Genomic DNA, 25982 nt, shown 5'->3' with positions numbered 1-25982 from the left:
ACGCACACATTAAGAGGAAGTCATGGTTACTACCATCCATCAACACCTAAGTACTTAGAGAGTTTATCCACTAACAGTCCTGTGTCTACAATCAACAGCTTGGCATGGGTCTTACTGCCCTCTAGGCATTTGAATAAAAGGTAGACGAAGGTGGCAATAGCATCTTTTAAGCAATCACATCAATAAACGTGTTGGGTTTTGTCCATTTCTCAAATGATATTATAACCCTCATCACCAGGCGTGTGCATCGCTGCATGCCTCGCTGACATCCTGGCTACAGTACATGCCTGGCTGACATTTCCACCACCCCCAGCTCAACACAGACAAGACTGGGCTTCTCTTCTTCACTGAAAAGAACTCCCTCTGGCAGGAACCTCCTTTTCCATCGAAAACACCCTGTTGGTTCCTGTTAGTGATGGTACAGTACTTGCGGGCTTTCGCAGAGTGAGGCCTTCTGCGTTTTAATATTTCTTCATGTGGGCAGACTGAGCTGGTTTGTTCTCTGCCAGAGTTCGCTGTTGCTGATGGTGACTGTCTTGCCATCAGTGTCTCTCCTGGCATGGTCACTCAAACCCAGTCAGAAGTTCAGAACTGCAGACTAAGGCCCTTTCCCACTTGGCACAATAACGCTAACGATTATGTCGGCGTTCACATCAATTATGGCGGCTTTATCGTTGTGGTGTGGATGCTACCATCCACTTCAATTGAAAAACAATATTTTTTATCGTTATCACGCCCAGTGGGAAAGGGCCTTTACTCCACATGTTCCACCGTAGTCTGAAAACTCACTTCCTCAGACTCTATAGCTCACCCATAACTCCATGTAGGCCTATACCTTCTTGTCACCTATATCTTTTGATAGATCTATGCTAATTATTCTATGCAGATGTATGATGGTTTGATGTTCAATATGTTGTACAATAGTGTTTACTTTGAAGCACCTCATTGACTTACACTACTTACATGACCACTTACTGTTGTTTCTCGTCAAGGGTTCGTGGCATTTATTCCCACCTTGCACTTTGTAAGTTGCTCCGCATAAGAGTCTGCTAAATCAAATCAAATCAAACTTTATTTATAAAGCACATTTACAACAACCGAAATTGACCAAAGTGCTGAACAGAGAAGGAGCAAACAATAAAAGCATCAGCATGTACATATAACAAATGTCAAAAAGAACACAACACACATACAGTATAAAAGCAAACAGTAAAAGACCTCAGGTGAGATTAAAAGCTAGAGAAAATAGGTGAGTTTTAACCTGAGATTAAAAAATGCTTATGGATGTAGCAGACCTGATCGAAAAAGGCAGGCTGTTCCATAGCCTGGGGGCTGCAGCTCAACCAGCAGCTGCTTATCGGCAGATCTCAGGACTCTGGAGGGGACATAGAGTTCCAGGAGCTCTGAGAGATATAGGGGCCAGACCGTTTATAGATTTAAATGTGAAAAGGAGGATTTTGAAGTCGATACAGAATTTTACTGGGAGCCAATGAAGTGTGGCTAAAACCGGGGTTATATGTTCCCGTTTTTAGTGCTAGTCAACAGGCGAGCTACAGCGTTTTGGACCAGTTGTAGTCGTTTGAGGGATGACTGGTCTATGCCGCTGTATAGGGAATTACAGTAATCGAGCCTTTGGCAGATGAAGGCATGTATTGCCACTTCTAACTGTTTTTTTTGGGTAGATATGGCCTAAATCCTGAAATGCCTTATGATCTGGGTGCTGTAGTAAAGTTGAAGCCAAGGTGTCACCATCCCTTATGAAAATAAGAAAATAATTTATGATGAAACAACAGGTTTCAAGAATTGTATTGGTCCGTGCTTACGATACAGCTGAGCTGTTATGTGTCACCATAACTGACAGTGGAATTCTTGCAATAAGTGCTTCCTCAACATTTAAATAAAACACACTCAAAAAAGTCTGAATAAATTATAGGAATGTAAATAGCCTAGATACTAACCATGACCAGTGCAGTATACTGAATACTGCTGTGCAGTAGTAGCCTATGTGTGATGATGAAAAGTGAGTCACAATCCAGTGAACCTTAAATAACCAAACACTACAATTCAGAGATAAACTACACAATTTACAACGGTTACAAACTTACAATCATTTAATTCTCCCTGCTGGCAGTGCTGGGAGTGTTTGCAGAGGGTTTTTCTGTCTAAAGGACACAAATCTCTCGCTCTCTTTTTCTTTCTCCCGAATAGCTGGGGCCTCTACAGCGACTCACACAAAGCATCCATTATTGAAAGGCAACAATGGGCCAGGGCTTGACTGTTACCTAATACATGCACGCTCACACACACGCACACGCACGCACACGCACGCACGCACACACACACACACACACACACACACACACACACACACACACACTTCACACCCCTCTGGCTGGGCTAATATTTTAATTCCTACAGGATTTAAAGCACATGTCTCCAGAATGGGGCGGGTGGGAGAGGCAGGTTTTCCGCTTGCAGTTACGCCACCTTTCAAGGCCTACCCCTAGGATATCTTAATCTCCTGTTGTAAAGTCAAAAACAACTCAGCCAGACGCCGGCCTCTCTTCCTGCATTGGCATAAGACTGGCACTAGTAGGTAAGGATGTGCTTAATTATTTATTATTTTCAGTGGTGTAAAGTAACTAAGTACATGTACTCAATTACTGTAGCCTATACTTAGGTACAATTTTGAGGTACTTTTACTTTACTGGAGTATTATTTTATTAGCATAACTTTCAATACTTCTACTCCACTACAACTTAAAGGGAAATATTGTACTTTTACTCCACAACAATTATTTTAAAACTTTAGATATAAGTTCCTTTGCTGACACATTATTTATTATATTACAAAACACATTAACCACTTCAGCTATTTTATACATATAGTAAGGGAAAGTTAGCCGAGTAAACCAATCTGGGAACTAAATCTAAATCAAAATCTTTCTTCACAAATGTGTTCATAAAGGTGTCTACTATCAAAATGAAAGAATTGCCAATATGAGCATATGGGGTGTGTAATTAGGGTATTTTTGGGCTGCTGAATCCGTTCCAACCATTAGTTTTCAGTTTAAATGACTCCTTGGCCATAAAATAGGCCTAATTGGCTAAGGCTTAGCCAATCATGTAATTCGAGTTCACCTGTGTCCTGTCCCTATGCTTTAAACCCTTTTGAGTGTTCCTTGTCAGATTGTATCATGTTATCATGTGTGTCATGATGTGCACTTAGCCACTTACCCGCCTGATCTTGAATAGTTTTCATGAATTCAAACCCTACTCCAACCATTTTTTAATTGCCAATATTATATGTCTTGTGGACACAAAAAGGTAGTTTGTTGTGGCCTATTTTATGGCCAAGGAGTCGTTTTTACTGATAACTAATGGTTGGAATGGATTCAGCAGCCCCAAAATACCCTAATTACACACCTCATACGCTCATATTGGCCATTTCTTATTTTTCCCCCTTTAATCCCAGGCCCTCGGGATACCCCCAACTTTGATTGGCTCCCACAAAGTTTCCGAAGGGAGTTGTGATTGAGAAAGTTCAGAGGTGATAGTAGACACCTTTATGAACACATTTGTGAAGAAAGATATTGATTTAGATTTAGTTCCCAGATTGGTTTAATACTCGGCTAACTTTCCCTTACTAATAGGCTATTTGAAAATAGCAGCTCTACAAGGAGCTACTATTTTCAAACATTTTAGTACTTTAAGTATATTTTGATGCCATTACTTTTGTAGTTTTACTCAAGTAACATTTTTGAACAAATGCCTTTTACTTGCATTTAAAAATACTTATTTTATTATCTTCAGCTTTCTTTTCTTTCTTTTCCCCCCTCAACACTTAATGTTTGTTTTCCGTCACCGCGCAACCATCCGTTGGATGATGACCTTGGGCAATGACGAATGCCAGGAATTCATTCATTTATTATTATTTATCATCACATTCCCATAGCCTTGAAAATAGAATTTTGATTAAAACTGTAACAACACTATAAGCATTCTATTTGTTCTATTTTGGGCATTGCTATGGGGGATGTAGCCTAAGTGTTTTTATTTTATTTTATCTTTTATAAATGTTATTATGTTTATTGGGACCGTCAGGTCGCAGTTACTATCAAAACCTCCACCGGCTGTCTGTCAGTATGTCTGTCTGTCTGTCAGTCACGTCACACGTCACACTTTTGCCATGCTCATATCTCCGCCACCGTTGCCCCTATCCATGCCAAACTTTGCACACACACTCCTTGGCTGCCAAACCACAACCTAAACCCCTCATTAATCACATGACCCTCTTCTAGCGCCACCACGAGGCCGATTCTTGCAAAACACATTTTTGGACACTGCTCCCACAGATTTTGCCCTAAAACCACACAAAGCGTTACACAGTAGGCCTATTTTCTCTAAAGTCATGTCATCAACTATGGATCTGTTCCATTTCCCATATTCCCTCCTGATCAACTACCATTGCCTTCTGAAGTTTGTGTATGCGACTTGACGGTCGCTTATCTCCCGATTAGGGAGTCTTACTGGTAAATGTTATATAGTCTAGAGGATAATGACCATATTTTAGGTGAATCGTTCACTTTTTCATAAAAGCGTGAAATTTGGTACACTTGTACAGTTTGGGGCCCTGAACATTTTCAGATATGGAGCCATCGCAAAAACGCCCCCTGGTGGCCATGGCAGACATTTTAATTTCCGCCATTACCAATTAATGTATTTTGCATCATAACTCTTGAACCAAGCATGATAATACAGAACATGTGATGTCTACACCTATGTTTTGATGGTCAAGGATTCCATTGATATCATTTACAATCAACATATAATGTTCAGGTGAATAATTAATTGTCAATTCAGTGATGTTGTGAGGTAGTCCCGTGGTTTTGTCCAATTCTTTTTCACTTCTTCATAAAAGTATGAAACTTGGTACACTTGGACAGTTTGGGGCCCTGCACATTTTCAGATATGGAGCCATCGCAAAAACGCCCCCTGGTGGCCATGGTGGCCATTTTCATTTCCGCCATTGCCAATTAATGTATTTTGCATCATAAGTCCTGAACCAAGCATGATAATACAGAATATGTGATATCTACACCTATGTTTTGATGGTCAAGGATTCCATTGATATAATTTACATCATAAACTTTCCATAGGTAATGGTCAATTCAGTGATGTTGTGAGGTAGTCCCGTGGTTTTGTCCAATTTATTTTCACTTTTTCATAAAAGCATGAAACTTGGTACACTTGTAGAGTTTGGGACCCTGAACACTGTCAGATATGGAGCCATCACAAAATCGCCATTCTAATATCCGCCATGGCGGCCATTTTAATATCCGCCATAAACAAATAATGGGGACACGGTGGCACAGTCGGTAGTGCTGTCGCTTCACAGCTAGAACGTCCTGGGTTTGATTCCCGCTGGGGGCGCTGGGGGTCACAGTCATCAGCACCCACATAGGTGGGGTTGGCAAAAGGGCCTTTCTGTGTGCAGTTTGATGTTCTACCCATATCCATATGTGATGTCTACACCAATGTTTTGATGGTCAAGTATTCCATGTACAACATCATCAACTGTTCAGGTGAATGGTTAATTATTAGTCAATTCAGTGATATAGTGAGGATTTCATTGAAATAGATGAGATTATACAGAATTAAATGTAAAGCATATAATCATGTCATGCCACTAACTGGGGCCTGATTTACTGTTATGATGGTGTCCACAATAATAATGTATTTTTGGTTGACTCGTCTCAGTGCTTTTTTTGTGAAGATCTGTCATCTGCTGAACCCCTTCATGAAGCAAGTACCTTGATGGTCATGTCTGAATTGATGGTCATGAGCGAATCCTGGCAAAAACTTAGTGCAGGTGATATGGTTGCATCAGTGGCAAAATACCATACACGTTCGTTGCTTTGCAGGATACTACAACAAAGCTGCCAAACTGCACAAAAAATACATGTTACCAATGATATGGTATGTCATAGTATAGCCTTTGCTGAGCTGGTTTACTATATTGAGAATGTCTGTGCAAATGAAGAAATGAAGTCTGTCTTTAGTTTTAAATAAACTGTACTCCTGCCGCCTAGATCAACTGAGCCAGGAACAGACATCAAGGTTTAACTCTACTCATTTAAAGAATATGGTTAGGGTCAGTGACTACCTGTGTCCTGGAAAATCAACCAGCAGAACACATCTCCTGCGCACCCTTTCATGCCAATAAGCTGCAACCAAAGGAACTCACCCCTGCCATCTCAGCTCTCCTTCCCCTATTCCCTGATGATTCAAAATGTGGCCATGATTCATCATGCAATGAATGTCATCAATCAAGTAAGTAGTACAGTGGGTACATCCAGGACAAGTACAGTACCTGTTGTGACAATGGACCAAACTCTGCACAATGTAACCAAACACATACAGTGGAATTGGCCCCTTTCACATGAGAAGATCATTTTGTGATTGTCTTAGGAGGACTGCATATTGAGATGGTGGCTCTCAAGATACTGGGGGACTGGCTAGAAGGTAGTGGTTCGATGGAACATAGCCACCCAGGGAGTTGCAGACAATGCAGAGTCCTTTCTGAAAGCTTAAACCAAACTAAATACTTATTGTGGACACTAATAAGTAACATAACAGTAAATTAGGCCACAGTTAGTGGGATGGCATGAAATATGCTTGAAATTTAATTCCACATAATCTCATCTATTTCATTGCAATCCTCACTGAATTGACTATTAACCATTCACCTGAACAGTTTATGATGTTGTTCACATTATCAATGGAATCCTTGGCCATCAAAACATAGATGTACATCACATATTCTGTATTATCATTTATGGTTCAGGAAATAAATACATTATTTGGTTATGGCTCATATACCGTACAAATGGTTTTGTGATGCCTCCATATCTGAAAATGTTGAGGGCACCAAACTGTACAAGTGTACCAAGTTTCACGCTTTTATGAAAAAGTGAAAAATCTCGGGACTACCTCACAACATCACTGAATTGACCCTTAACTATTGACCTGAACAGTTTATAATGTTTTACATGATATCAATGAAATCCTTGACCATCAAAACATAGGTGTAGACATCACCTATTCTGTATTATCATGTTTGGTTCAGGAGTTATGATGCAAAATACATTCATTGGCAATGGCGGAAATGAAAATGGCCACCATGGCCACCAGGGGGCGTTTTTGCGATGGCTCCATATCTGAAAATGTTCTGGGCCCCAAACTGTCCAAGTGTACCAAGTTTCATACTTTTATGAAAAAGTGAAAAAGAATAGGACAAAACCACGGGACTACCTCACAACATCACTGAATTGACCATTAACTATTCACCTGAACAGTTTATAATGTTTTACATGATATCAATGAAATCCTTGACCATCAAAACATGGGTGTAGACATCACCTATTCTGTATTATCATGTTTGGTTCAGGAGTTATGATGCAAAATACATTAATTGGTAATGGCGGAAATGAAAATGTCCGCCATGGCCACCAGGGGGCGTTTTTGCGATGGCTCCATATCTGAAAATGTTCAGGGCCCCAAACTGTACAAGTGTACCAAATTTCACGCTTTTATGAAAAAGTGAACGATTTTCGTCACTATCCTCCAGACTAATACCGGTATGTTTATTGCGACCGTGAGGTCGCAGTTACTATCAAAACCTCCACCGGCTGTCTGTCAGTATGTCTGTCTGTCAGTCACGTCACACGTCACACTTTTGCCATGCTCATATCTCCGCCACCGTTGCCCCTATCCATGCCAAACTTTGCACACACACTCCTTGGCTGCCAAACCACAACCTCTTGCAAAACCACGTCTAGACTCATGTCATCAACATGGTGTAGCCTACATGTGACCTGCGGGTCTCTTATCTCCCGATTAGGGAAGTCTTACTGGTATTATGATAGCCTAATCATCAATTGATATAATGTTTGTTCAGTAACATGGGTAGGCCTAACTAGATCTGTAAAATGCATTTCTGGGATGGGTTAACATTTCAGACAATCAGGGAATGTAGCCATAGGCCTATGCACCTTTTTAATTGTACCGTGTTGCAGTTCCACGTGTTATCTTTCTTTCACTTGTTTTACCTATAGTGAAACAATGTTTCTCTCTCTCTCACACACACACACACACACACACACACACACACACACACACACACACACACACACACACACACACACACACTTGCTGCGAGAACTTGCACACACGCTGGCCAATAGCACCAAGCTGGACCCTTCTCACGCTGGCTGCAACCGTGTGCGTAATCTCCGCCTTCCGGCCTGGCTGGCGGAGATAAATAGTTGCAGTGTGGCACTGCCATCCACTCAGAAGAACGGTTTAACAAATTACATTTAAGGCATATGTTTGTTAGTGTGTCTGCTCTGCTGCAGTTAGGAGTTCAAGTGTTGCTGTCACTGCCTCCTCCAGCCCAGGTAAAGGACACACGTGGCTCTGGAGCTGTTGTAGCAGTGTTGTGTTGTTGTTGGTCCCAGGCTGTGGCTCAAACACACTGACAGTGATCAATCATCATGTCACCGGAGCGCTACCTGCTGCACCATGGACTGCTGCTACCCAGCATCGCTCACACCGAGGAGAGCCTCCGGTACGCCCACGATTTCACCGTGGAGGACAGCGATGTGTTCGCAGTGACTTATCCCAAATCAGGTAGGAGGAGGCGCCACCACGGCGTGTGTTTGTTTGGTTGTTTGTTTACGCACGTGATCAACGTCAATGTCACGTTCAACATGGTCCTGCGCTATCAATAACATTGGGTTGATTTGTTTTAAACCATTCTGAGCTCTGACATTTGTAAGTTTAGACTATACTGTAGTATTCTATGGCAGCAGATGCATTTAATGGGAGGATCTTGTTACGCAACGCGTCACCGCGATGTTTCTAGGTTGATTTTCAAAGAATACAGGTCACTTCGCCAAAAATCCAACTCTCCAAATCAACTTGCTAGGACACCTCGCCAATGAGCAGGGTTGTCAACATTGGACTGTCTGTCAGTCAGGAAAATCCAGGATATTTTTTTTAAGGGGTGCGCGGAACTCCCCAACTGGCGTCTGGTGGTTCTCCCCCCACAACATATTAACAGATAGGCCTATATATTTTCCAGGAGCATTGACAAGCCTGCCCAATAAGCGTGGACAATTTGGCAATTATGATCGGTTACCGGCGCCACGCACGGCGTGTGTTTGTTTGTTTACGCACGTGTTTCAACGTCAATTTCACGTTCAACGTGGTCCTGCGCTAGCATCAATAACAGGGTTGATTTGTTTTTAAACCATTCTGAGTTCTGACATTAATTTGTAAGTGTAGACTAGACTGTGGTATTCTATGGCAGCAGATGCATTATGTATAGGCTATTAAAGGAGGATCTTGTTAAATTACGCACCGCGTCGCCGCGCAATCCTTTGTGCGCTCTGATGTTTCTTGTTAGATTTTTCAAACACGCTGTTGTTGCGAAATCACCGACCTGCCCTACGGGCTGACATTTTTGCACTTGCTGACAGTCCTGGTCCAACAAGTTCATTGTGATCGTAACCATGCAGACACACGTAGTACCTCCCATTTGGCACACACTGCGCTGTAGATAGGAGACCTCCAACTGCCAACCCCTGTGGTGTAAACATCTGTATTAGTAGCCCCAGCACTACCACACACACCGAGGCTGGTTGTTTTACAATGGAAGCGTCTGAGGAGAAGTATTTCGTCCACCATGGACTGTTGTTGCCCAGAGAGACGCACTCCGCGGAGAGTTTGACATTTGCGCAAGAATTCCAGTTTCACGAGGATGACGTTTTGGCTGTCACCTACCCGAAGTCAGGTAAAGTTGGCTGGACACATAGGATGTCATGATTATGTCACTGTAGCCCTGAATACATGACTATCATGATAGTCATGTATTCAGGGCTAATGTCACTGTAGCCTACGTGACTATGAATTGTCCCAATGTCCAACGATGAACGATTAAATTGTGTTTCTGTCTTGAACATTATGAATAAAACGTAGACTACATTTTTGGCTTTTATAGTCTTCCTAAACACAAGTTGCTGATAGCCTATGACAAATAACATTTTAACACATATTTAAATAGGCATATAGGTCTATATTTTCTGTATAGGCCTACCTTATAAATAAAATAAAAAGCAGTGGAAATACAATGGGACGAAAATAGCCATCTACAAGCTCACAACTTGTTACTGTAGATGGGCAATTCAGTTTGACTTTTTCTTTCTGTCCTTGCCATTTCCTTCTGGGATCCCAAGAACCTATAGTCAGCTGGGAATTCAACAGCCATGGGATGGGGGTTATTGATAGCTGGTGAAGTTACTGTACAAACACTCGAGTCTTGTGTTATTGTGTCAGAGAGAGAGAGTGACCTGCTGCTTGAATGAGTATAGTAGCCTGACCTCCAGAACCTGGCACTGTTGGGCTCCGCTGCAACAACAGCCTAATCTTTCAGAGCACAGCAGCATGCCTGCTTCGACATGACACAAGAATGAGGAAATGGCTGAGACACAGAGAGAGAGAGAGAGTGTACACTTTGTTACATACTTTATAATTTAAAGTAAGGCTGGGCGATATTAGGAAAACCTTTGATATTCAATAACATTGTTGAATACCTCGATATCGATATTACTCACAGTATTAGTAATTGCTTTATATAGTATTTCACGTTTTTTCTGCTTTAGGTCCACTGCCTGCCCAGATAATGAATAGCATATCCATGGATTCACGCTGCACAGTACACATAGAAGGGTTAGGAAGGTTTTCTTGAAATACAGATGGACAGCTTTTTGCATAGTGTGTCTGTTAATTAATTTGACACATAGGCTACACCAATAAATACCTCATTTCAAGCCGTCTTCGTTGATATGTATTTTGTATACCTTGCATGTTGATACTTCGATATCGATATATTTTCGATATATTACCCAGCCTTAATTTAAAGTATTTAATACTTACCAGGGGGGCTGCCAGCCTGCCACATGGCAGGGGAAAGAATGTGAGAGAACTAGGAAAGGGGGGAGGGGGGTCAATATGAAAACATGACAATTATTCATGAAAATGTATTCAAATGTATGTCAAAAATCTTCGAAAACAGCAAAGATAGCTGATCTATGTGCTCAATGCGTTGCAAAGCATTGTTAGCTTGTAGAGCAGCTACAGTATTTTCACTTTTTCTTTTGTATTTTTGAAAGCAATTTCGCAATGGGGAAGCACAGCCAGAGGCTATCGCTATCTGCAAATCCTTGGAATGGAAACATTTGGGAACCCCTGGTGTGTAAATAACACCTTGTGCCAGGGTTCCCACGGTTACACAATTCCTGGAGAAGAAAAAAAAAAGAAACGTTTTCCAGGGCTGGAAATGGATTGGAATTAAGAGAATGTTTTAGGAAAGGAATTTAGCCAATTTAGCCAATTACAAACTTGGAAAAAATCCATCAGTTAATTATTTAGATGAAGAACATTTTACAGTCATCCCTCCCAATGTCTGTGTAGTGATGCGCGGAAGCAGGGATTGAACTCGCGGGGCTCCCACTCGCCAGACCAACGGACAAACCGCCGTGCCAATAGGGCTGAGCCCGATTGGCAGGGCTGTTGTGGGCTGATTCGAGCTAAAAGTTTGGGAACAACCACTGTCTTAAAGGGTTCAATCATAATCGACCCAAAGCTTTTAACAGTTGGGTGTTGCCCATGGCTCATGCTGTGTTGTGGTCCCCTCCCCAGGGACCACCTGGATGCAGGAGGTCCTGCCGTTGGTGCTGAACGGGGGGGATCTGACTCCAGTCCAGACCATTCCTAACTGGGACAGAGTTCCCTGGCTGGAGGAGACCCGGCTGGCACTGGTGGCGGAGCGCCTGCCCACCCCACGCGCGCTGGTCTCCCACCTGCCCTATCACCTCATGCCCAAGTCCTTCAGCAGCTCCAAAGCCAAGGTATGGAAGGTGCAAGGGATCGATCTCCGTGTGCGACTGCTCCAAAACTCTGTTAGCGTGTTGTGAGTCTGTCAGTGACGAGCTCCATCGCTGCAGATTCAAGAAAGGGAAAGAAAGAAACAGGAAAACTGGAATGAGTACAAAAAAAAAAACGTTAAACGTGTGTGTCTGAGGCACAAACCACTGGTGCACGTTGTCAGTAGACCAGTGCAGTACCTCCACTAGGGCTGCAACTAACGACTATTTTCATAATCGATTAATCGGACGATTATTTGAATGATTAATTGATAAATCAGATTATGGCACTTATTTAGCTATTACCTTATAAGTTAGATTTGTTTTCTTTTAGACAAGCAAAATGGGTAATACATGTACCAGACGATGTTTCTCATGTGAGTATGGCTGTTCTGCAATAATAAGGTCTCTCAACTGACAAAAAGGACATTAAAGATGAATAATTCATTCAAAAATACAAATAATTTATTACATTTTGCTCAGCTGCTAAGGTTAGCATAGGTAGCTAATAAAAGACAAATAAACTAAATAAATACCTTTTTCTGACTGCATACTCATGATTAAAGAATAGCTACACATTTGTCAGGCTAAAGGGTAACAGTATTCTTTTCAGAAGTCATATTTTTTATTTCTTGACCCTATATTCCTGCACGGTATTAATACAAATTCCAGCGATTAGTTGCCGAATTAGTTGGCAACTAATTTAATAATCGATTCGATTACGATTAATCGATTACTCGTTGCACCCCTATCCACACATTTTATATATTTGAAATATTCAACTTGTATCTTATAATGGATGGAATGGTGGTAGGATTGTTCCTAAAGCTTGCCCAAATTTAGAAGTCATATGCCATAGACGCTTCAGACGACTCAGGCTGTCTTGTTGGATTAAACTAAAACAGTATTTGACAGATGTCCTGTGTTGTGTGTCTCTGGTGATTGACAGATGTCATGTGTTGTGTGTCCCAGGTGATCTATGTGAGCAGGAACCCCAAGGACGTCATGGTGTCGTCCTATCACTTCCATAAGATGGCCAGTTTTCTGGACGACCCCGGAACCTTCCAGGAGTTCATGGACAAGTTCCTGGAGGGGAAAGGTCAGAGGTCATTTCACACATGAGTTTTATTTCAGATGACTTTTACCCCGTCATAAGACGGTGACGCGATGCATTGTGGGATTGTAGATCGTCTATTTTAAGTGAGGAACATATTACAACAAAGTATAAATCAGGCTTTCAAGTAGAGAGCGACACTGGCCTCTAAGGCACATGCAGTCTTAAACGTGCAAATTCAGACGAATGATCAACGCCTGCCGAGGTAACATTCTGATTGTAAGCAGGGCAGAATGTGATGCGAACCAGTATGCTGGTTTGTAGTCTGTTGAGTGGTTGTGGTTGTTGGCAAAGATGAAAGCAAACCAAATGTTTGATTCGCCCCTGCACTCCCATAGAATGGAAGTGAATGGGAGGCGACCGTACTCGAATCTCTCGACTACATGGTGTATAGATCTTTTTCTAAATGCACATTTTCGTTTAAAATAAAATCCATGTCAACATGATCGGTTGGCGATATGTAATACCATAGAAAAATGTGCTGAGCATGCACAGTGAGCTGATTTTATAGTTGGTGACTTCATATTTTTCTCGGCCACTCCGTTTTGCATGTCAACACAGATCCACTGAAACACAAAAATATCTGTTTAGCGGCCTAAATCACCGTTCGCAAGTATCTGAAAGCCCCAAACGCAAAAAAGAAAGTGTTAGTAAATCCATAAACGTGTAGTTGGCACCTGATCCTGTGTCCAGTGTTAAGTCCTGTGTCAATTAGCGTTCGGTGTGAACGCACCATAACAGTTCCAATCAAGACACTGAGCAAAGCATGTTCCTGCTTGATGATTGGAAGCTATTCTGGATATGAGAGTCAGCTAAACATTTAAGATGGCACTATTGTGAGCATTGCAGCACATTTCAACTTTATTGTCACATCGGACGATAATCTTATGGTGTAAAGGATTGGTTGAATACCTAGTTTAGTCAAAGTGCTTTGCTTTTAGAGTATTGAGAGGGGTTATTCTGTAAATTGGCTTTATTGCTGTCTCTGTTTTATGTGCAGTGATGTTTGGAAAATGGACAGACCACATAAAGAGCTGGAGACACACAGAGCTGGGAGACAGAATTCTCTACCTCACATATGAAGAAATGGTCCAGGTAACAGAACACTGTATGTCCTTTACACTCTTGATGCTTTCACTGTCCAAAGGTATGTCTCTGTCTCTCTGGTTGCACCATAATAATGCCATGACAGACCTTTATTACGTATATGCCTTCCACACATTGCTCTTTCCACAACCAAGACCGTTGTCATCACATACCCCAGACAGACTGACAGATGGAGGGAGGTATGGGCGTGCTCTACTGGGCACACCTTTCCAGTACAAATTATAAAGGAATGTAGAAACACCGCCTTGCTACAATAATTCATTTATTCCCTTGTGCTCGTGGAACAAAAAGCTAGGTTTGGGTCCACTGTTGCAGATAAGAAATAAGATCCCACACACCAATTTGCTGCTCCCAAAGTGCCTACCAGCTCTTACTCAGAGATCAGACCTTCACAAAATGTCTTATCTGTATACGGTATTAGTCCAGCATCCAGCCTATACAAATGTGTGTGCCCTTTTGGCTGTATTTCAGCCTCTAGATTAATTTACAGTCCACTGTTGCACCCTTCCTTTTTAATTTTGATGAAATGTGTTTTTAGCCGTTTTCGTGAAATTATTCTGTTATGTGTGTGTGCATCCGTCTGATTTCCTGTATCTGCTCTTAACTGTTGACAAGTCAGTATCAGATTGGAGAAACCACTTCCTTTCCATTTCCTTTCCATTGATCTAAGATTAAAATGTGCGAGTCGTGTGTGCATTTCTGTATCTGTGGGTCAAGGCGACTTGAATTCAATGCTTGCTCGAAAACAAGAAATGTAAGATATTTTTTAAATGTATTGCACAAAAGCACAATTAAAAAATGCCTCATAAACACGATGAGAAAGAGTGTGTTGTCTCAGTTAGATCCATGGGGGGGGGGGGAATTCAGTTTTCAGCTTCAACCAGCAACCTCTCAACCTCTCGCGGGGAGCAGTTAGGCGTATTTGCTCAGGGACACTTCTGCTTCTCAGACTGTCTCTCGTCCCACTCAGCTATGGCCTGATATGGTCGAGCAGCCGTTCAGGAACCGGAGGTGAGCAGCGCACTGAACCACTAACTGCTACTGATGAGCAGCTTGGCACTGTGTGATAGGAGAGGGATGATTCACTTACCTCCCGATTTGATACGATCTCGATAAAAGGGTGCCGATTCTATTTATATTGCGATTCTTAATTGTATTTTGTGATCCTTAATTAATTTGTGATTCTGCGAGTCAATGATTGTTGCGATTCGATATTACGACTTATTGTGATTTCTTTTTTTCCCAAGTTCTTTGCTTTTTATATACTGCATTAGAACATTTTAAAACAATTATAAACCATATAAACCATGGGTATTCAACTGGCGTTAGTCCGGCCCCCGGCCCCTTGGGTCTCTGACAATGTGGCCCCCCGGAACAATTTAGTTGAATACCCCTGATATAAACCATGAAAAGTTGTATCATATAGCTATTAGCTACTTCAATGCAGCCAGATAACGTCAGATAGTCTTTCTGACATGTAAAAAAGGGAAAAAAGGAAAACGATATTTAAAAAAAAAATCGTTTCAGAATTTTACGAATCAAATTCAATATCATGGCATTAAAAATGGCTATATATCGGCGAAGGGTATTTCTTTTCCCCACCCTTAATGTGTGTGAACTGAAGGCACTATACTGTAGAAATGCTCACCATTGTGTGTGTGTGTGTGTGTGTGTGTGTGTGTGTGTGTGTGTGTGTGTGTGTGTGTGTGTGTGTGTGTGTGTGTGTGTGTGTGTGTGTGTGTGTGTGTGTGCGTGCGCGTGCGCGTGTGTCTCCCAGGACCTGCATGGATCTCTGCAGCGCGTGTCAGATTTCCTGGGCAGGGATCTGGATGAAGAGGCCATTCAGAGGATAGCAGCTCAGTGCTGCTTCAACAACATGAAGACCAACTGCATGTCCAACTACTCGCTGGTCCCCCAGGACATCATGGACAACAGCAAGTCCCCCTTCCTCAGGAAAGGTAGGCGTGTCTACTTTGTTCTGTTAGCTCACAGGGCTCAGTAGATCCTCACGATGAGACAACGTTGAACCAGGGAAACTTGTCCCTGCACTGCCGTTGTTTCAGATCAAAACCGTTCTCTACACCAGGGGTTCCCAAACCTTTTTGTCACCCCATGAATATTGTTTTAATCCGAGGCACCCCTACATTATAATTTTCACTCCAAGCACCTTATATTTATAACATATCGTCGTTGTCGGTGGAAACCTTGTATGTCCCAAACCGTTTGTTTTGTATTTATCATCTCTAAAATGTACTAAACTAGTGAAAACAGACGATCTACAAGCACACATCGGCTGTTTTCACTAGTTTTGTGCGACAGTCTTGTATGATGAAGCAGGGCTTTGCTTTACCAAAAGACGTACACATTTGAAACTTGGAAATACGAGGTTTCTGCCCGACAGCGACGATATTTTAGTGATTATGTTGCGAGGAAAACGTTGAGATAATAGCCATTTTGGTTAGAACTGACTGAAAATAACTTTGTACTTCAAGTTTAACTCTCCCCACGCTTTGAACGCTAACGTTCGCCCCATTTTTTACAGAACCTCGATGCCAATACGGCGCTCGTTCGTTCGTTCGTCTGATGACTGTAAGCTGATGAGGGGTCGCGCGGCCGTGTACTGTAAACACATTTTCCGCGGTGATGGTGTAAAAAATCCATTATGCGTTACATCAACGGAGAACAATTCACTTCCTTGTTGATTTCCTCTGGCTGTAAGGCTCTGTGGCCAGTGACTGGTCTTCTTCTTCTTCAACACATAACAGGCAAATTCACATTCATTCTCGCATGACGCCGCCCTCTGCTGCCTGGCAGACCAAAGTGCACTATTGCACAATAAAAAAAAAAAAAAAAAAAAAATGTCTGTCTATCTACTATAACGTCGCAAAGGTAAGCCGCTTTTTGATGGCACCAGACCCAATAAATAAATAAATAATCTGGCAGTAGGAGAGTTAAAATTATACAAAATAATATTTTTTCAAGTGTCCAAATAAATTCCAAATATTATCAAATGATCTTGCGGGACCCCTGGACTGCCGCCACGGCACCCCAGGGTGCCCCGTCACCCACTTTGAAAACCCCTGCTCTACACCATCACTGTTACACACGCTGACATCTGGAAACTGTCCAGTACAACCATAGTTTTCTACTGTTGACCACTGGGAGTTGACCAGTACAACCACTGTCTTCTCCATCATCACCTGTGTACAGGCCACCTGATACATTTCCAAACTACAGTTGCACTTGGAGGAAAAAAACAATGTTGTTGCCAACAAATTGCAGTGATAACACACACTAATAAAGCAGTTTGTGTCCAGATTATCATTGCATTATTGTACAACTGAGATTATCTCATATCACACGCACACACACACACACACACACACACACACACACACACACACACGCACACACGCACACTCACCCACACACTGTCAATGTGTCCTTGACATTCATGCCTCACAAACAATCAGACAGTGTGTGTTATTGTCTGCTGGCACGCAGCTGTGTGTGTGTGGTCTCACGCATTGGAGATGCGCCATACTATTGCTATGTTCTCATGTCCTTGGAAAAACACTGGTTTAAGGCCAACAAGAACAGACCCGGAAGTGAGTGGATGTAAAATCAACTAATAAATAAAACGAAATGAAAGGTGGGATGACATGTAAATTCAAAAGGGGTTAAAACTGCGTGGAAACAATTGAACACAAACTGCATTGCCACAATGCAAAGACTCTGAAGCTGCCTTTCATATTGGGATGGTAATGTGCGCCACCCAGTGTTAAGACAAAGTTACTGCAGGGAGCTGCAACAAGAAAATGCACATACCAGGTGACCAGATGTCCCCCCTTTGCGTGGGACATACAGTCCCACATTTCCATGACTTTTCTGGTGTCCCACAAATTGAGACTCTGTTCCACATTGTGACTGGCAACAGGTAATGATAGGTGCGCTGATTGTTGCTGAATCTCTTAACGTGAACTCACAGCATGCTAGACTTGACCACATTGGACACAGCACTGCTCTAGCAGCCCTTGAATAGCCTACATTATAGGGTAGACTGATTGCGACCGAAGGTCGCAGGATACCATGAGAAATGTCGCAGCTTGTCCGTCCATAGAGGAAGTGTGGTCTGTCCTTACAGGAATTGATGTCACGTGACATCACCTCATCAATGTCACTGTGAGATCACAGGTGATATCAAAGGTGACATCACCTATGTAAAAGTCCATATATGGGTATCCCTTTTATGCCCATATATGAAGATCCCTGATGTCATGCTTTGGCTCTTTGGCTTTACTAATTAACATACGTTTTATGCCCATATATTGAGATCCCTGTCCCCTGTGTGTGTGTGTGTGTGTGTGTGTGTGTGTGTGTGTGTGTGTGTGTGTGTGTGTGTGTGTGTGTGTGTGTGTGTGTGTGTGTGTGTGTGTGTGTGTGTGTGTGTGTGTGTGTGTGTGTGTGTGTGTGTGTGCGCGCGCGCGTGCGTGCGTGCGTGCGTGCGTGCGTGCGTGCGTGCCTTCCAGGTGTTACTGGAGACTGGAGAAACCATTTCAGTGCGGAGCAGGAGGCCCAGTTCTCGGCTGTCATCAGCAGAGAGATGGAGGGAGAAAATCTTTCCTCCCTGTGGGAGTCGTAGCCCTCCCAACCTGTACACCAATGATAAATAAACAACACCCGCAATAATGGATGCTCCTCGCCGTCTGATAGTGCAGTGTTTCTCAAACGTTCACATTTCAAGGTCTCCCGTTACCTCTGACAGCGTACAAATGGAATCAAATATTTTATTCCATTTGTACACTGTCAGAGTTACAGACATGTATGGGTCAATTTAGACCCCCTTAAAGGAACCCAACGGAGTCCCTGGAATCCACTTTGAGAACCACTATGACAGTGGAACTACTCGGAATCTATAGTCACATGAACCCTAACGTATACCTATTCTGGGGAGGGCATTTGCCTGAAAACAGCTGCTCTCACAAGCTCAATGCTATTTTCAGTGAAGAGGTTTGGTGTAGAGACAAATACTAGTGTACCTAGTCTAGAGCCCTAGGGGACCCTGGTCAGTATGTAGGCTTTAAATCGTTTAAGTTAATAATGTGATGCTAAGTACTAGCAACGGGGGCAAAGTGATATCCAAATTTGTTTACTGTTGATTGCCATTGTTGTGTCTCAGTCATATTGACACATACAGTACATACAGTTTAGCATTTACAGACATATACTGTAAAACGTTTATCCAAAAATCCCCAAACTGCAAAAAAATACTTTTAAATGTATCTTTGTTTTTTTTTACAATTACTCTGAACCTTTGTTCCAGTGGATCCCATGTAGTTATTATTTATTCACAAGCTCTAATTATTTTAATTCGCTGAATATTTATAAAAACCCACAGACACTTTCACTTTCAGAATGTATTAAAATAGAAGAACTTGTACATCAGCTATTTTCACTACTTTTCTACGACTCTCGCATACTACTCTCGCACAACGAAGTATAGGGCATTATTTTAAGAAAGAACAAAACGTTGGAAAATGGAGATGCATAGTTTTCTTCTAACAGCGACAAAACTGAGACATTTCTCTGCTATCTGGAATGTCAAATAACCTTACAAATGTTTTGTACATTATTATGATTATTTTATACAGCATTTCAGATGTCACTTTTGTACTTTGAATGGACTCCTACAGATACACGTTCCAAGTTGTGTTGCAAAGTCAATCAATGTGTTTAGAAAAGTACATCCCTGACTTTTTACAGCTTCAAATCAGCAGATGACAGCTATGTTTGATTGATTTGATTCATATCCAAAGTGCATTACTCAATAAAAATGAAATAGAATAAATGATTGTTTCGCACAACTCTATACTTTATAAAGCTAGGCTAAAATGTGTTATTTTCTCTACTGTGGAAAAGGATAGCTTGTTTTATTTCTTGATTTCATAATGCTTTTAAAAGATCTACAAGCTCACACTTAGCCACATCCATGACACATTTTATGAGCTTGTAGATCTGCTATTCTCGGAGCGTGATGCTGTCACGTTTAAAATGTATGTATTTAAAATACATAAAATACAACATCTCAAAGTAGTCTATCTTAGATACAAGATACAACTTGGATCTAATTTTAATAATCTTCGTCCCCAGGTGGAGGGAGGGAGGGATTGGTAGAATAATAGGATTAGGAGGGAAAGGTAATGGAAGAGATGGAAGGTGGGTTAGGTATTGTGATTACCGGTAAAGTTTGGGACTTTTTGAAGCCAGATCTCTCCTCCCTCATAGATAAAGTGTTTCTTAAGCAGAAACAGGACAGCTCACGGGTGTAAAGCAGTCAATCTCATAAATCAGGGTTCCCCAATAGGCGGCCCGCGGGCCATTTGCGGCCCTCGGGGGGCTACTACTGTCTGGCCCCCACCAACCCCAGTAATAATGGTGGTATAAGAGCAGCAACAGCACTAGTATATCGTCGTTGTCGGGTGGAAACCTCGTATCTCAAAATTTGTACGTTCTTTCACAAAGTAAAGCCCTGCTTCATCGTACGAGGCCGTCGCACAAAAGTTGTGAAAACAGCAGATCGGCTGTTTTCACTAGTTTAAATCCTTTTTAAAATGATAAATGCAAAACGAACGGTTTTGGACATACAAGATTTTCACCCGACAACGACGATATCTGAACTGTCACTGGAGTAGCGGGAACACCACCGTCGCCCCCTGCAATGTTGTGGCCCTCGGCTTGGTACCCTAGACATAATTCGGCCCTTGGGGAAAACTAATCAGGGAACCCTGGTTTAAATGGTGCATGTAAATAGCACCTTTATCAAATGACTTTACAATGTGCATTACATTCACCCATTCACACATCAATGAAGTGCAGGAAACCTGCTCATTGGGAGCAGTAGAGGTTACTAGATTATGGTAGGCTACGGACTATAGTGTGTTGCTCAGGGATACTTCAACACATGCCCAACTATCATTATTAGGTCTGGTAAATACCAAAGGCCTTCCAAAATACCAAGAAATATAAAGGCATGTGAAATACAACACTTGACCTCCAGCATGACATTACCTCCATCTGCTGGGCAAAAGTGGTCACTGAATGGCTGATAAGCTTGACATTTTGTCAAATATGTGGCGCAGTCTTCCACTGCCACCATCAGGGTAGGAATTTAATGGAGGCCATGAAAGCCATGGCCTTCATTGTCCCTTTGTTTGGCCTTGTGCCCCTCAAACCAATGGCATAACCTGAGGCCACAGTGGCCTTAATGCTCCAGATGACTGTACCTCTTTCTCTTTCTTGTAATTTGTAGACAGTAGACACCGGTGTCTCTTTCTTGTCATGTAGACACCAGTGTCCATTTTTTTGAGATTCTGAAATCTTAACTCCGCTGAGTCCTCATTTTTAACCAATCCAGTGACTTTGATTTGTGCAGGGCTGAGCATGGCTCAGATTGTAAATACCAGCATGTATATATTTCACTGCAGATTAGGTTATCATCCCTAACCCTTAAATTCAACAAATTCTTTCCAAGGACTAAAATCTTGTTTTATTTGATGGCCTTCCAGCCCTGGCATTTAGCCTTTGTGCCCTCCAAAAATGGACAACACCAAAGGCCAAGTGGCCTTGCCCCTAAAATGATGAAATTCCATGCCTGGCCACCATGACCTAATACATTACTTCTATCAGAACCAAATTGAGTGTTCTTTTGACAACCAAAGTACGTGTCTGTTTCCGACATCTATGTGGCCATGCTTAGCCGTAATATTGATTTGAGAACAATTAGGGAAGGTGAGTTATATTTCCATTTTAGTCTCATGCAATACCTCTTGCCACCCAGGATTTAAATGTCTCAATAGAAGAGCAGGGGAGACCAATTGCAACCATTGTTATGTTGTATAATAACATACTGTACCTACAGATAGGTTAAAATACAGTTTTATTCTGTTCAGTAGTGACTAGGCCTACTAAAAACACATTTACACAACGTAGAGTGGACTGGATTGCCTAACATTGTTATACTCTTCATCTGTGGTCAATGATGTCACACAGTTTATTTACAACAGAGAGAGAGAGAGAGAGAGATAGAATGCTTCACAACAGTATAACAAAGCAAATGACCATATTCTCCCACTGAGGTAAAATAATTATTAGACAAATAATAACTTTGGCTAAACCAAGGTGGTTGTAAATCACCCAACTTCATCTTGCATAACATCAGTTTGCCAGCCAAATGATCATCCAAAGAACTCTGACCAAGTGACACAATATAACAGGTCGCATGTCGCCCTATCGTCACCTGGATATCCATATATGAAAATCATGACACGGACCTCATCAAACCCTGGATATCCATACATGGAGACGACTGGATCATCTCCTACATCTCCATTATGGAGCTACCTCTACATCTGACCGAACATACTCCATATATGGATATAGCTGACCTGTTCTGACATCACAGTGATGACTCGACCAGATCAGCAGAAGGGCATACATACCAAAGCACCCATGTGCACGCGCCCATGTGCACTAAAGGGCGAGGTCGCTTCTCGCCCTTAGGGCGTCCTACTGGTACAGTATGTAACGCCAGTGCTGCTATTCCAACTCACCTGTCACACACGCCACCAGCAGCAGCAACAACACTCGTTCTCAGGATGAAAGCTGATTGGTCCATTCTCTTTACCTGCCTGACGGCTGTTTGAGCCCAAGTGATTTCAGCCTCTGAAAAACTGATTGAAAGAATAATCCTGTTTGTGTGAAATGGAACAGAGTAAACGCTTCTAAACCCCTGATGTGATCTGTCACTTACACACACTGTTGCTGAGCCTGACCCCAGTAAAAGACAGCTGCATGGCCAGAGGTTATATAAGGCCAAGAGAGAGAGAGAGAGAGAAAGAGAGAGAGAGAGAGAGAGAGATTCATCACTCAAATACATTAATTATATCGGCGCTGTCGGGCAGAAACCATCTATCTCATTTATTTGTTTTATTTATGAATCAGTGATTGAACAGAACACCTTTTACGTCTGTGTGTGGGTTTTACAACTATTAATAATCAATGAAAACCTATAACTCCATTGGATCATCAAAACCCATCATCTCCTCATGTATGGTCAAAAACTCCACTTGAGCTACAGTTTAAGTGGGTGAGGTGATGATAATACAAGGACACATTCAAGTATCTGACAATGAAGTCATAAACCAGACAAAAACAAATCTCAACTTTGGGACAAATAACAGCAGATGTTTGCAATTTTCTCTGCTAGTTGGTGTCACACACATCCATTGTCTGTTGCACATGGATACATCACACCAAACCAATGGATACATGCTGGATCTAACCCATATTATTATGATTATGGTTTCATGCATATAATGCTCACGTGAAATTCACAACAAAATATATATTTAACAAATGATAATTCCTGAAGCGGACAATGAGTTCACAAGACAGTGTTATGTTTGTAGGCCTTTATATTATATATTATATTCATGTGTTGACATTTTTATGAATGTAGATTGAATAGAAAGAATACCACAGCACTCATGAACATCACAGAGAAACACTCTCTAAAATGGCCCATCTACAAGTTCACAGTGCATCACTTTGTGTCGCGCTGCAAGCTTGTACCTCTGCTATTTTTGGACATGGTCTTAAGTGGTTAAGACCAGGGGTTCTCAAACTTCTTTATGACTAAATGGACACATATTAGCCAGCAGACCCCCCATTTGAAAAGATATGCCAGGGACCCCCATAAGAGAAGATTATGTTTACGGCTCTATCAGTGATTCTGAATCATTTTAATTTCAATTACCCCCAGTTTGACTGGCATTAGGCAACGGACCCCCATTTAATGGCATTTCTATGTCTGAGACCCCAATTAATACTGTAAAATCTATGTTAAATTAACTCTCAGAGTGTACAAATGGAACCAAATGGACCTGTTAGGGTCCATTTGGTTCCATTTGTACACTCTCAGAGTTACATACCCATAAGGGTCCATTAGCGTCCCATCTATCATTTAGCTGGGGACCCCCTGGAACTGCCTCAAGGACCCCTGGGGGTCCCAGGACCCCACCTTGAGAACCAATGGTTATGACCTCCGCATTAAGACTCCCATAGCTTGTCTCAGCGTTAGATTGATGTCCTTCAGGCCTGCCACCATGTCTGTCACCGCCTTGAGGAGCTGTTTGTGGGGAACATCATCGGTCGAGGGCGAGGAGGGTGGAGTTGTTGTTGCAATCTTTTCAGAGCTGATTGGATCTGGATCAAATGTAATAAAAAGCATTGTCATTTATTTAGCATTTTGTGTTTAACTTTCATGAAACATGTTAAAATAAGTTACTATTTATATTGTGTAAGTTAGACATATCTCATGAACTTTTGATAGTCTGATTGATTGATTGATTGATTGATTGATTGATTGTTTGTTTGATTGATTGATCGATCGATCGATTGATCGATTGATTGATTGATTGATTAACCCTCTGAAAGCACACTCACAAGGGAGAGGTTAATCACGTTGTTTTGCAATTAAAGATGCAAACAAAATACGCTTTTAGCCTCGGAAACCCAGACTTTTATTTGAATAAGCTTTTAACTTGAATTAATAAGATCAATATTCTAATAGTAAGGTCTTTAGTAAACACAAAAATAAATTTTCAAGTGGGTTGTCAATTTCATCCGATCAGAAAAGAAAAATACATTTGTCAGATTCAGGATAGTGTTACAATTCAAATTGTGTCCTGTATCGCCAGATATTCTCCTGATTTGATGAAATTGGTATCCCAACATGAAAATGTATTTTCTGGTTAGTAAAGAGTGATATGGAGGCCTGTTACTAAACTAACACTCCTAGCAACGATTACTGTCAGAGCTATTTGGTCTGGGCCACAGGGTATTGGTCCAGGCACCTATAGGCTGGTAATCCAGCCTGGCAGCGTGTCACGGGTTCAAGTCCCAATCTTGACAACCTTTGCTGTGTGTCACCCCCCCGTCTCTCTCCCCATTAACTGTCAACCTACTGCATACCTATCAATAAAGCCCACCAAAAACATAGTAAAATAATATAGAGCTATTTTAGGTACAGTAGCCTACACCCCTTTAAGCGGCAGTCTATGTGATAGGTGTTTGTGTGTAGGCCTATCACACAGACACACACACACACACACACACACACACACACACACACACACAATCGACTCTTACCTTGAATGTGAACCGATGTGATCACATACAGTCGTCCATTTTCAAAGTCCTGCCTACAGGTGTAGTTGCCCGTGTCGCTCAGGCGGGCTCTTGAGATTTTCAGTATAGAGGATAAAACGTCCGATTCCTCGGTCACCCTCGGGGACGACCTCTCCAAATCAATGATTTTCCAGTCCTTCATCCAGTTCATGATCCGTGCTCCACTCACTGGGGGAGAGAGAGGGAGGAGAGGTATGTTGGAACGAGGAAGAGGAAGGCAAGGAGGGAGGAGTTGAACATCCTCTACTGCAGGGGTCTTCAACAGGGGGTCCGGGAACCCAAGGTTCCCAATCTCTCTCTCTAAGGGGTCCTTGGCCTGAAAATGATGAAGACCCCTGCTCTTCAACAACATACTGTACAGGAATCTAAACTCTCCTCTTCTTTATTATATATATTTCTAGTTTTAGGTCAAAGTTACTTACCATTAAGACACAGCAAATCGATTCCTTCTCCAACATCCACATAGACATCGGGAGTGATAATTGTAGCATCTGGGAGAGAGGTTACCACGGCTGCTGTAGTGGACCT

General features: G+C 42.0%; 1 protein-coding gene across 2 annotated transcripts; it reads left to right on the top strand.

The window, feature by feature from the left end:
• Positions 1-9675: 9675 nt before the first annotated feature.
• On the top strand, positions 9676-20022 carry sult2st3 (sulfotransferase family 2, cytosolic sulfotransferase 3). Of its 2 annotated transcripts, none has more exons than XM_080749684.1 (6): positions 9676-9855; positions 11763-11971; positions 12959-13085; positions 14101-14195; positions 15985-16165; positions 18737-20022. In XM_080749684.1, the coding sequence occupies exons 1-6, from the start codon at positions 9714-9716 to the stop codon at positions 18847-18849; spliced, it is 867 nt and encodes a 288-aa protein (XP_080605810.1). In that variant the 5' UTR covers positions 9676-9713; the 3' UTR covers positions 18850-20022. The 2 variants fall into 2 exon arrangements, with proteins under 2 accessions (XP_080605810.1, XP_080605811.1); XM_080749685.1 differs by having other exon boundaries at positions 9681-9855; positions 11780-11971.
• The last annotated feature ends 5960 nt before the right edge of the window (positions 20023-25982 follow it).

Source organism: Nannobrachium achirus (assembly GCF_963921795.1).
Source record: "Nannobrachium achirus genome assembly, chromosome: 2".
Lineage (NCBI taxonomy): Eukaryota > Metazoa > Chordata > Actinopteri > Myctophiformes > Myctophidae > Nannobrachium > Nannobrachium achirus.
The sequence above is the reverse complement of the archived record's forward strand: the minus strand, read 5'-3'. Positions and strand labels throughout refer to the sequence as shown.

What these genes read in the sequence shown, in the direction of transcription:
- sult2st3 (XM_080749684.1), top strand. Translation starts at nt 9,714, where the DNA reads ATGGAAGCGTCTGAGGAGAAGTATTTCGTCCACCATGGACTGTTGTTG. An exon ending in TGTCACCTACCCGAAGTCAG is followed by an intron (nt 9,856 to 11,762) that starts GTAAAGTTGGCT and finishes TCCCCTCCCCAG; the next exon opens with GGACCACCTGGATGCAGGAG. An exon ending in TCAGCAGCTCCAAAGCCAAG is followed by an intron (nt 11,972 to 12,958) that starts GTATGGAAGGTG and finishes TGTGTGTCCCAG; the next exon opens with GTGATCTATGTGAGCAGGAA.